This window comes from Schizophyllum commune, assembly GCF_000143185.2.
Source record: "Schizophyllum commune H4-8 unplaced genomic scaffold SCHCOscaffold_10, whole genome shotgun sequence".
NCBI lineage: Eukaryota > Fungi > Basidiomycota > Agaricomycetes > Agaricales > Schizophyllaceae > Schizophyllum > Schizophyllum commune.
The window spans coordinates 590,471-599,956 of NW_026089547.1; the positions used below are offsets into that span (position 1 = coordinate 590,471).

At 59.9% G+C, this 9,486-nt stretch overlaps 5 protein-coding genes across 5 annotated transcripts; 3 read left to right on the plus strand and 2 right to left on the minus strand.

Moving 5' to 3' along the window:
* Positions 1 to 48: 48 nt before the first annotated feature.
* Positions 49 to 630, plus strand: SCHCODRAFT_02636442 (uncharacterized protein). Its single transcript, XM_050345917.1, has 2 exons — positions 49 to 325; positions 378 to 630. The coding sequence occupies exons 1-2, from the start codon at positions 247 to 249 to the stop codon at positions 566 to 568; spliced, it is 270 nt and encodes an 89-aa protein (XP_050198437.1). The 5' UTR covers positions 49 to 246; the 3' UTR covers positions 569 to 630.
* SCHCODRAFT_02051737 (uncharacterized protein) lies at positions 412 to 1,390 on the minus strand. Its single transcript, XM_050341626.1, has one exon. It carries the CDS (start codon positions 1,190 to 1,192, stop codon positions 614 to 616), a length of 579 nt encoding a protein of 192 aa, XP_050198438.1. The 5' UTR covers positions 1,193 to 1,390; the 3' UTR covers positions 412 to 613.
* Positions 1,391 to 2,727, plus strand: SCHCODRAFT_02051715 (uncharacterized protein). The gene is made up of 3 exons (XM_050341625.1): positions 1,391 to 1,869; positions 2,006 to 2,137; positions 2,327 to 2,727. Exons 1-3 carry the CDS (start codon positions 1,588 to 1,590, stop codon positions 2,531 to 2,533), a joined length of 621 nt encoding a protein of 206 aa, XP_050198439.1. The 5' UTR covers positions 1,391 to 1,587; the 3' UTR covers positions 2,534 to 2,727.
* A 764-nt stretch (positions 2,728 to 3,491) lies between these two features.
* SCHCODRAFT_0237129 (uncharacterized protein) lies at positions 3,492 to 5,940 on the plus strand (the record flags this gene model as incomplete). Its single annotated transcript, XM_050342501.1, has 12 exons — positions 3,492 to 3,523; positions 3,615 to 3,637; positions 3,689 to 3,733; positions 3,880 to 3,909; positions 4,118 to 4,217; positions 4,462 to 4,671; positions 4,746 to 4,828; positions 4,870 to 4,993; positions 5,032 to 5,128; positions 5,542 to 5,659; positions 5,772 to 5,828; positions 5,879 to 5,940. The coding sequence occupies 12 exons, from the start codon at positions 3,492 to 3,494 to the stop codon at positions 5,938 to 5,940; spliced, it is 981 nt and encodes a 326-aa protein (XP_050198440.1).
* A 1,302-nt stretch (positions 5,941 to 7,242) lies between these two features.
* SCHCODRAFT_02680330 (uncharacterized protein) lies at positions 7,243 to 8,734 on the minus strand (the record flags this gene model as incomplete). The annotated part of the gene is made up of 7 exons (XM_050346732.1): positions 7,243 to 7,451; positions 7,476 to 7,524; positions 7,571 to 8,179; positions 8,228 to 8,452; positions 8,548 to 8,560; positions 8,614 to 8,674; positions 8,716 to 8,734. 6 exons carry the CDS (start codon positions 8,732 to 8,734, stop codon positions 7,477 to 7,479), a joined length of 975 nt encoding a protein of 324 aa, XP_050198441.1. The 3' UTR covers positions 7,243 to 7,451; position 7,476.
* Between the last annotated feature and the right edge of the window lie 752 nt (positions 8,735 to 9,486).

A 9,486-nucleotide genomic window follows, 5' to 3' on the forward strand; every position in this document is an offset into this window, starting at 1 on the left:
CCCCTTCCTTCCTCTCCCCTCCTCCCTTCTCCCGAGCCGAGGGGAGAACAGAGGCGGGGTGAGGGACGAAGGGGAAGGGAAGGGGAGAGGCCCCGCGTCAGTACCCGCCTTTTCACTCACCGCACGTCCGCGATTAGCTCGGAGCTTAATGGTAGTCACCGAGCGAGTTAATGTAGATGTCCCGCGTATCGACGGAGAAGACGAATGAATTCATTTGCGCTCGCTTTCGATGTTCGAGCTGCTGCGATGGGGGGTAAGCCGGGGCCGGTGTCGACCGCGCCGTCTTCAGCTCGCGCGCTCGGCGCCACCGTGCATGTCGAGAACGCTACCAGTCTCGTAAGCTTTCCATTTACTCGTCGCATGCTGACCGAACGCACCGCAAAGCCCGCCGCCATCCCCACGTTCGTCCCGTCTCGCCGGTCTCGTGGTCCGCCGTCTCGCCAATCCAGTTGACGGCCACGCTCGTCTCGTCGGTCCACGACTCGCTGGCTCCCTCGCTCGTGTGCTCATCTCGTCGGGCTTCGCTCGTGCTCGTCTCGCTGGATCGTGCTCGTGCTCGTCTCGTTGAACTGTGCTCGTGCTCTCGTCGGTTTTGCTCGTGCTCTCTTGTCACTCATGCTCGTGCTCGCCTCGGGCTCTGCTCGCAGTGTTGCCGTGCTCTCGTACACCTGGTATCGCCATCGAGCTGTCTCGTGTCGAGGGCAGCATGCTGATCCTTACGCAGGTGCGAGCGATTGTGTTGGCAAGTTGGAGGGTGGGCCGAGGCGGGAGTGAGAGCGACATAGAGAGGTGGAAGGTGAGATGAAGGCAAGAAGAAGGAGGAGAGAAAGAAGAAGGAGTATGGTAAGGCAAAGACGTAGCCAACACGCTGTAGCAGAATATTGATCGCTGATCGCCGCTGTGGCGTGCGAAGCTTGGACGCATCACCTCGTGCGTGAGCGGACTCATCAACTCGTGCACAAGCGGCCCCATCAACCCGTGTCTCACCACCTCGTACTTGCCTGTTTGGTGAGATGTGGCAAGCAACGGAGCGCCCACGGAATTTGTGTTGAGACGGAGCGCTCATGGAATCAGAGAAGGCACACAATGAAGAGTGCTCAGGTAATGCCAGCATACGAGCAACAGACTTTCGAGCAATGCAATACGGCAGTCGAGTGATTGACTTTGGGGTTGGCAGATGAGACGGAGGCATGGTGCTCGACTCGAGCGAGGATGCACAAACTTGACACGGTGAGTTGACCAGTAGAACACTCGGAGGATGGCAGAACTCGAGCAGAGAAAGACGGGTGGATTGGAAGATGGATAAAGTGTCAGGATAATGAGGCTCGGAGAATAGCAAGGATACAAAGTCGTGAGGTCCACAACCAAACAAGATGGTAAGAGAGTGTGTGAATAGGTCAGGATCATGAGCAAGGTGAAGAGGGAAGCGAAACGGGGCTCAGAATACATAGTCGACGCTATGGGGAGGGAAGACATTGTACTCAGATTGACGGCGAGCTTCCGATCTCGAACTCAAGGCGCGCAAGATGCAGACATGAGAATGAGTAGTGTGAACTCGTATACTGCGTGCATTGGACCAGGAGGGGCATGGTGGGGCGTCGGGGAAGCCAGCCGATGCTGAAGAGTCGAGGAGCGAGCGCCGCGGTTGACGATGACGGCCGGAAACAAGGACCAACGTCGGACCCACAACCGCCAAAGCCGGATGCGGCAGTCGCCGAGACGCGTTCCCACCGCTTGATCAGCGCGCCCATCATCGACCGCGGCGATTATCCTCCACCCCTCCCTCGTAGTACGAGATCTACATACGAAATGGTATATTCTGCTCATCCAAGCTCATCGCGACTGAGGAGACCTGGCAAATCACGCAAGGCAGGGAAAGAGTGAGCTCCCCTTCGAGATCATCAGCGGCGGGGGAATCGCGCGAGGGCGTCGATTCGGCGGGGGAAGCAATGACTGACCCATAGACCAGAAGTGGGGCTCGTGCGATACACTGACGCGCTCGAAGCGATTTGCCGAAGACGTCGATAGTAAGAGCACTGTGCCGATATCAGGCGGCCGGGGCCCGGTACGAGACAGCAACGCGAGCGTGACTTGCCGACAGGCTCAAGACGCCAAGAATACGAAGGGAATAGGCACAGTGAGTATTGCATATAGTTACCGATTACAGGCAGCCCGCGACAAGCCTTCAAATCGCTTGAGCATAGCGCGAGCATACTATCACTTTGCCCGCGCCACAGCCCGCTTCGCGGTCTGCGGCTGCCGAGAGACCCGTCGAGCGTCTAACAGAACATATGGAATGCTTTTCTGGATGCTGAATCCGACATAGGACCTTTGGTACATCCCGAACGGCGTTCCTCAGCATATCAACACGGCTCCCCCTCGACGGCCAACTTCCATCGCCTCGTCGGCAATTCTGAGGTCCAGGCCCTTGAAACACGGAGCTTCGGACATGGCGCGCCCGACCGAACTTTGTGGCTGTCGAGGGGAGCGGCGATGCCGGCGAGGGAAGCGCGGACGCCGGCTCGCGATTTAGCTTGTTTGTGGGGAGCGGTCGTACAGCGCTGGGCAGCTGGCAGGTACAGACATCGAACGGTGAGTAGAATCAGTCAAGCAGTCCGCGGTCCGCGTTAGCGAGGTCGCCAGAAATAGTCTGATCTTTTGACTTTCGCCGCGCTGGCTAAAAGCCTGCTATATGCGGTAACCTGGATTTCAACCGCCATCCTCGCTCGCCGGGAAGCCGCAGTGCGACTACAATAGGTGAGGTCATACTCAGCATAGAACTACATGCGCCTGACTATGGCCCCCTGAGTTTCTTCCTAGATACCCTCAAACTCGCGAGCAAACCGACAAATGCGCTGTATGCGTGGTCTCCACTTTGCAGGGCCCAAGGACGCGTACAAGCGGACCCACCCGCTCTAAAACACCTTACCCTAGCCGAGAAGGATCACCTCTACGCTTTCTAGTACTTTGGTATGTGCATAACGCCCAAGTACACAATCTGCCACCGCTGCACCCCACGCCTCGCCTCGCCGCGCATCTTCCACCGCCCTGGAGCGGATTGTGAGCGGCGATCAGGTTTGATGGGATCATTTGTCATGCCCGAAACGCGGAAGATCCGGACCCGCCCTCAGGGAACTCTGCAGGGAAGTGCAGAATATGTGCTGTTCTGTATTTGCGGGCGAATCTGCGCGGCGGAGTCGGAAATCTGGGCGAGCGGTCAACGAAGGCCCTCGCCGCGTCAGTGGGGCATCAAGTGGACGTTGCTGAGGATGTCAACAAGTCCGTGCGCTGGCTAGAGGTGTATATAAGGCGAGGTGGGTAGCCGGGTTTCCTCAGTTCCCCAGCCTCCTCTCCTCCTCTCCTCCCTTCTACCTTCCCTTCCCTCTTCCTTTCTATCATTTAACGCGTACTCTACTGTCAACTCTCCCTCCCAACGTCTTTATTCTATCTCGTCCCCCCTCGCTTTCGCCGTATCCGAGGCTGCTTGCTAGATGGCCCCGGCGCAGCGAGTCCGCCTTTCAAGGTCTGTCCTGGTTTTCTTCCGTTTCTATGGACGCCTTACTAATCCTTTAGAAATCGCCGAGCATTGTGGAGCCCGCTCTCCTTGCATTCAGGCCCAGCACGGATTTGCCCGTCGGTGAGCTTAAACTTCATACTGCCTTTCGTCGTCGATATAACGCATTCACAGGTCCTTCTGCGATTCAGATTCGTTTGCAAATGCACTCGTTGCGGTGCGCTCAGGCGCGGCTCATAGACGATGAGCTGACTTTGACCTGCATAGGCCCGCACGGCATCCATTCAGGCGAGCTGCTTTCGATGCTACGGCTCATCATCGAGCTCCCCCTCGATGACCTTCTCAACATCATCGCATTTTAAGGTACCCTCAGCTCACTTCGAACGAGATCCAAAGTGAGTCAAACCGCTCGCTTTCGTTGATTCACCAGGTCGGCTGAATTAAACAAAGGAGATGCCAGCAAGTCAACATTATCACCCACCATCGAGCTCCCCCTCGTCACGGCCTTCTACGCCATCAACCGCTTATAGTAGCCCTTCGACGTTGATGCGGCGGTGCGGCCGGATCCGATAGGTAAATCACGCCTATATTGAACCTGAGCAGATATATCTGATCCCCCCGCGTCCTCGCCCTTCACGCGGCACAACGGCTGCCTGCCCGAGGTCGCCGATGTCACGACACGCGGGACGGTGACACCCATCCCGTAAGTCTATTCAGATCTGTATATTACACGTGTCGCTTACAACCTTTCCTCTTCCCACCACCATGCTCGGACGCGTCAGCGCACGAACACGACCGCCGCTGCGCCTTTCGAGGACGGCTGCGGGACCGACCGTACGACGCCGTCGCCAGAGTCATCCTTGACCTGCCACGAAGACGTACAAATCGATAAGGTGCGCGCTGGGCAACGCCTTGCGGGATTTTGGAACGCTGACACACGATCGCAGAGCATCGACGACGCCTCCGACCGTCGCGCAGCAAGGGATTTGGCGCCGGGAAACGACGGCTCGAGCGGCACCGTCGTCTTCGAGCTCGCTCGAGATCTCCTCGCACCGGGAATCTGCGAGCCCATGCATGATCAGCCACGCCGTCGAGGAGTTCCCAACGCCCAATCTCGCGCATGCGGCCGTGTTGCATGACCGCTATTGTCTCAACGGGTGAGCTTTGCATTGGTTTTTTCGCGGTGCGGCGTCATGTTGACCTTGATGCAGATATTCCCTCTCATTCGCAGAGGAGCGACGGACTGGCCGCGCGAGTATGCAGCGGTATCGTGCCGGTGGTCGTGCGACCCGCGATTGAGTCAGAATGGTAAAGGTACGAGCCGATGGTTTTCCGGTTCCTTCCAACGCTCACAGGTGCCGGCAGACTCACCTATGACGGCCGCGTGCGCTGGGACGCTGCTGTGGTGCAGTACACGACCCCACTCGATGAAAAGGCGATCCCACAAGCGCTCGCCCTCCGCCTCGGGATAAGCAACAGGTATGTATTGTCGTCTTGCTGGTACTCTCACCGCCGAGACTGACTTTCACGCCGTCACTGCAGGACACGAGAGAGCGCCGTGGGCTCAAGCACAAGTGGCCAAGGGAACGCCCTGCGATAACCTCGCCGAGCGCGGTCAGTAGTATGCACTCTTTGTGCGCCGAACTGAACTGACGCGACCCAAGAGTGCACCGCGGCACTCATTGGACAACGGCAAGGCTGCCCACGGTCCCGTTGCACGGCACCCGGGGACCGTGGTGGACTGCAGGTGCCGCGGACGGACGGAGGGAGGGGGAGATTATGCACGCACGGCGGGCGATGCGACTCGGTGAGCCAAACTCATGCCCCCCGCGCACCGGGTGCCCGACTCTTACGAGTAGATACGCGGAGAGGGGAGACCATGGCCGATTGTCGCGCCGTTGGAGGGACGGGTGACGTCCTTCTTTTTCTGGGTACAGAAGCGGACGTAGCCGCGTCGTAGCCGAGTCCTGCCCCTCCCCCCTCCACCCATATTTCCCCCTTGTCATCTCGTACTGACCTAACCCTAGAACGAGGACCTGACATCGGCACGAACCGCGCTTGCGGTGCACGCGTCGGACAGACTTGACGGTTGGGTGGAAGGGGGCGGGGGGTGCGCGCAGACGCTGGAAGAAGGGGAGTTGAGAGGTAAGCTATGACGTTCAAAATGGCCGAACATAATCGCACTCAACACAACCCATCACGAAGGTTACAAAAGTACCTCCCCGTTCCTTACAACGACCTACGAATGCCTGCGGAGGGCATAGCAAGACGCACGAGGGTGGGGGTGGGGGGTCAGGCCCTTCCCTCTCGTCTTGTGAGTCTTTTTTAATTATCGATGCGCCTTCACTGACCGAAGCAACCTAGATATTTGGGGTCACATCGCCCTCACTCCGCCTCGCCTTTCGAAGGGCGAGGAAGGCGACTAAGACGGCGGCGAAGGGAGGAAGAGGGGAAGGGGGAGGGGGGCGAAGGCCCTTACCCATCTCAACTGGTAAGTCGTAAGATCTTTTCTGCACGACGAGGCTCACAATTCGATAGAATTCTCCAAAAACCTCGCACTTCTCTTGTTCCACGCGCAGGAGAGGGCGAAGGGGCGAAGGGGGAATGCGAACTGCGCGAAAGGGAGGGGGCGCGATGTCCGTGCGACACGGTGAGTGCCCGGTCAATAGTAAATCGCGTCGTACTCACATTCGTGCCACAGCTTCGACAATATCACCTTCTAGCCGTCGCGGGGGCCCCACTCGCGTCAGTAGACGAGCGACGGCGGGGGGAGGGCCGGATCCTTCCCCTCGAATGCGCTATGAGCTCAGCGCTTTCCAAATAGACAGCAACGACGGCGATGCGATAACAACAGGGACCACGTCTGGAGGTGGAAGGCCGAAGGGAAGGAGGGCGAGGGGGAGAGAAGGGAGGGGAAGCGAGGATGCAGAGAAGGGAGGGAGAGGGGGAGGGGTAAACTCCCTCCTTGCTCGGCGTGTGCGTGGACGAGGCGGGCGTGCACGCTCTTGCAAGGGCTACGACGGTACGTGGATTATGCACAGCGCGATCGTGAACTGACCTTTTCCACGTTTCGAGGCCTTCCCCCACCCCCTCCCTTCGTAAACGCACGCGGGCGCAGCGTTTTGGGGACGGCGAGCTCAGACGACTTGGTAAGTCCATCGTCTCCCTCGCGAAGTGAAGGAGAACTCAACGGCGTTCAATTTCAGTGCGTGCGAGAAGATGGGGGAGGGTGGGGGCGCAGTCGAGGCCTTCGCCACCGCCCTTTTCGGTGAGTACAGCGCTTTAGTGCACTGATGAAGGAGTAGCGTCACTGCGCTCGCCCTCGCAGCGATGCAGAAGGAGAAAGGGACGTGGAGGGGGTGTTTTATGGCAACCAGGGGAGGGAGGGGCGAGGAAAAGGGGCGGGAGAGGGGCGGCTGCACTTGCGCGACGAGTCCCCCGTGTGCGTTGAAGGCGGGGGACGCGCGCCAAAGGTAGATTTCGCAAAATTATAGCGGCGGGGCAATGCACGAGGAGGGGAAGAGGAGGGTGCATTCAATCTCCCCTCGCTGAAGGAGAGGGAAGGGGGGACGAGGGTAGCGAGCATCTCGCGCGGCGCGCAAAGGCGGAGAGGGTGAGAGCGACTTTACCACACGTCGGCACGCTCGCGGCGGAAGGGCTGGGGGTAGCACGTCTGTAACGTAGGTAGCGAGACAATAAATTCAGGTTTACCTTCTCATTCACGCCGGCGACGCGCGCGCAGCGCGCAGGCAGCGACCGCCGCCTCGTCGCGGCCCCCTTCGCCCCCGCACTCCGTCGCATCACGCCAGGCAGACCGTTTTCAAGGAATGTGTATTCGTCGTAGGCAACCCCGATGTGTAAAAGTAAGTAATCCGATGCCATGTCTACGCACATTAGGAACAGCAGAAGGGTATAGTAAGATGTAGAGTCGAGGGAGGGGGACGGGAGGGGGAATGCCTCGTCTATGCCGAGGGCTTGCGGGCGATCATGAGGTACATGGGGGTGAAGAGCTGTAGGACGATGAGCTGGGCTCCGACTCGGATGCACTCGCCTCACCTTGGTCTGGCCACCCTTGACGAGGGCATCCTGCGCGACCTTGAGCTGCTCACCGACGTCGTGCGTGCCCTTGGGAACCATGCCGAGCATCTCGATGATCTTGAGGCCGTAGTGGGTGACGAACTTGCCCGTCGGGCTGATGCGCCACACCACAAACAAATCCCAGAGCGTCTGCGCCTTGCTGATATCGCCCTCGAGCGGGTAGTACCACGGCACCGGGTCGTCGCGCTCCGCGAGGTCCTCCTCGTGCTCGAGCTCGAAGCCGACCTCCTTGACCGCGTCGCGCGCCATGTGCAGCGGGCGCATCTCCGGGATGCCGTTCCCGAGCTCGACCTGGTGCGCGAGCGCCTTGTGCGCCGGGTTGCTCGCGTCCCAGGCGTCGGTCATGACCCACTCGTAGCAGCCGAAGACGCCTCCGGGCTTGAGCACCTTGAACACCTCGCCGTACACGCCCGCGAAGGACGGCGCGTGGCAGGTCGCCTCGACGGCGTACACGGCGTCGAACGCGTTCTCGCCGAACTGCTCCGCGAGCTTCATGAAGTCGCCCTTGACGAACTTGACCTGGTTCTCGAGCCCGGCCTCCTTCGTGTACTGACGTGCGCGCGCGACCTGGGGCGGGTGTCAGGCGTGTTCTACTGCTGATGCGCACGCACGCACCTGGAAGTCGTTGTTGTTCAAGCCAATGATCTCGACGTCGGCGAAGCGAGCGATCTCGCGCGCCGGGCCGCCGACACCGCAGCCAATGTCCAGGACACGCATTTTGGGACGGAGGTTCATCTGCGCCGCGAGGTAGTGCTCGTGGCGGGCGAGCGACGCGGCGATGCTCTCGCCCTTGTAGAAGCGAGAGAAGTGGAAGGAGCGGCCCCAGCCATACTCGTACAGCTGCGTGCGGGTGCAGCTATCTCGTTTGAGCGCATGTGAGGTTCATGAGACCGCTGGGTCCAGAGTATATCATTTAAGACCTGCTCTTAGCACACCGGTGGGCAGAGCCTGCAGAATGAGGGGTGAGGGAAGAGGACAAGAGGAGGCAACGCTATCTGTACGCGTTACGCCCGTCGCGGCAGTCGCAGTCGCAGTAGCACGCCTGCTTGAGTGGGGTCGCGTCTGCATGACAGCTCGAGCTCCCCCGCGATCGCAGGACGCACATCCCCGCCAACCCGCCATCTCGTCACCGGCGACTCGCGCCGACGTTCCGCAGTCACATCACACACGCGCACAAGTCACATTCGCGCCATGTCCACCTCCTCGTCGTTGTATTCACTCTACACCTACGCCTACCGCTACCCTAGCCCCGCCCGCCTACCCCTCCCCCAAAAGACCGTTCGGCAATTCCCGAAAATCCACTTTTTTCGCCCGGCCCAGAGCTCCATCCCCCCTTTGCGTCGCGCGAGCGGAGCGAGCGCTTAAGCTGCGCGTTTTCGGCCATCCGACAGGGCGGGATTGGCTCTGGTGAGTACCCCTCCCTCCCCTCCTCCTCCTCCTCCCCCTTCCTCTCCTCCTTCCCTTCCCCTTCCTTCCTCTCCCCTCCTCCCTTCTCCCGAGCCGAGGGGAGAACAGAGGCGGGGTGAGGGACGAAGGGGAAGGGAAGGGGAGAGGCCCCGCGTCAGTACCCGCCTTTTCACTCACCGCACGTCCGCGATTAGCTCGGAGCTTAATGGTAGTCACCGAGCGAGTTAATGTAGATGTCCCGCGTATCGACGGAGAAGACGAATGAATTCATTTGCGCTCGCTTTCGATGTTCGAGCTGCTGCGATGGGGGGTAAGCCGGGGCCGGTGTCGACCGCGCCGTCTTCAGCTCGCGCGCTCGGCGCCACCGTGCATGTCGAGAACGCTACCAGTCTCGTAAGCTTTCCATTTACTCGTCGCATGCTGACCGAACGCACCGCAAAGCCCGCCGCCATCCCCACGTTCGTCCC

Coding starts and splice junctions, on each gene's coding strand:
- SCHCODRAFT_02051715 (XM_050341625.1), top strand. CDS start 1,588: ATGGTGGGGCGTCGGGGAAGCCAGCCGATGCTGAAGAGTCGAGGAGCG. Junction 1,870..2,005: donor GACCTGGCAAATCACGCAAG/GCAGGGAAAGAG, acceptor ACGCGCTCGAAG/CGATTTGCCGAAGACGTCGA. Junction 2,138..2,326: donor ATACGAAGGGAATAGGCACA/GTGAGTATTGCA, acceptor AATCCGACATAG/GACCTTTGGTACATCCCGAA.
- SCHCODRAFT_02636442 (XM_050345917.1), top strand. CDS start 247: ATGGGGGGTAAGCCGGGGCCGGTGTCGACCGCGCCGTCTTCAGCTCGC. Junction 326..377: donor CACCGTGCATGTCGAGAACG/CTACCAGTCTCG, acceptor GACCGAACGCAC/CGCAAAGCCCGCCGCCATCC.
- SCHCODRAFT_02051737 (XM_050341626.1), bottom strand. CDS start 1,192: ATGCCTCCGTCTCATCTGCCAACCCCAAAGTCAATCACTCGACTGCCG.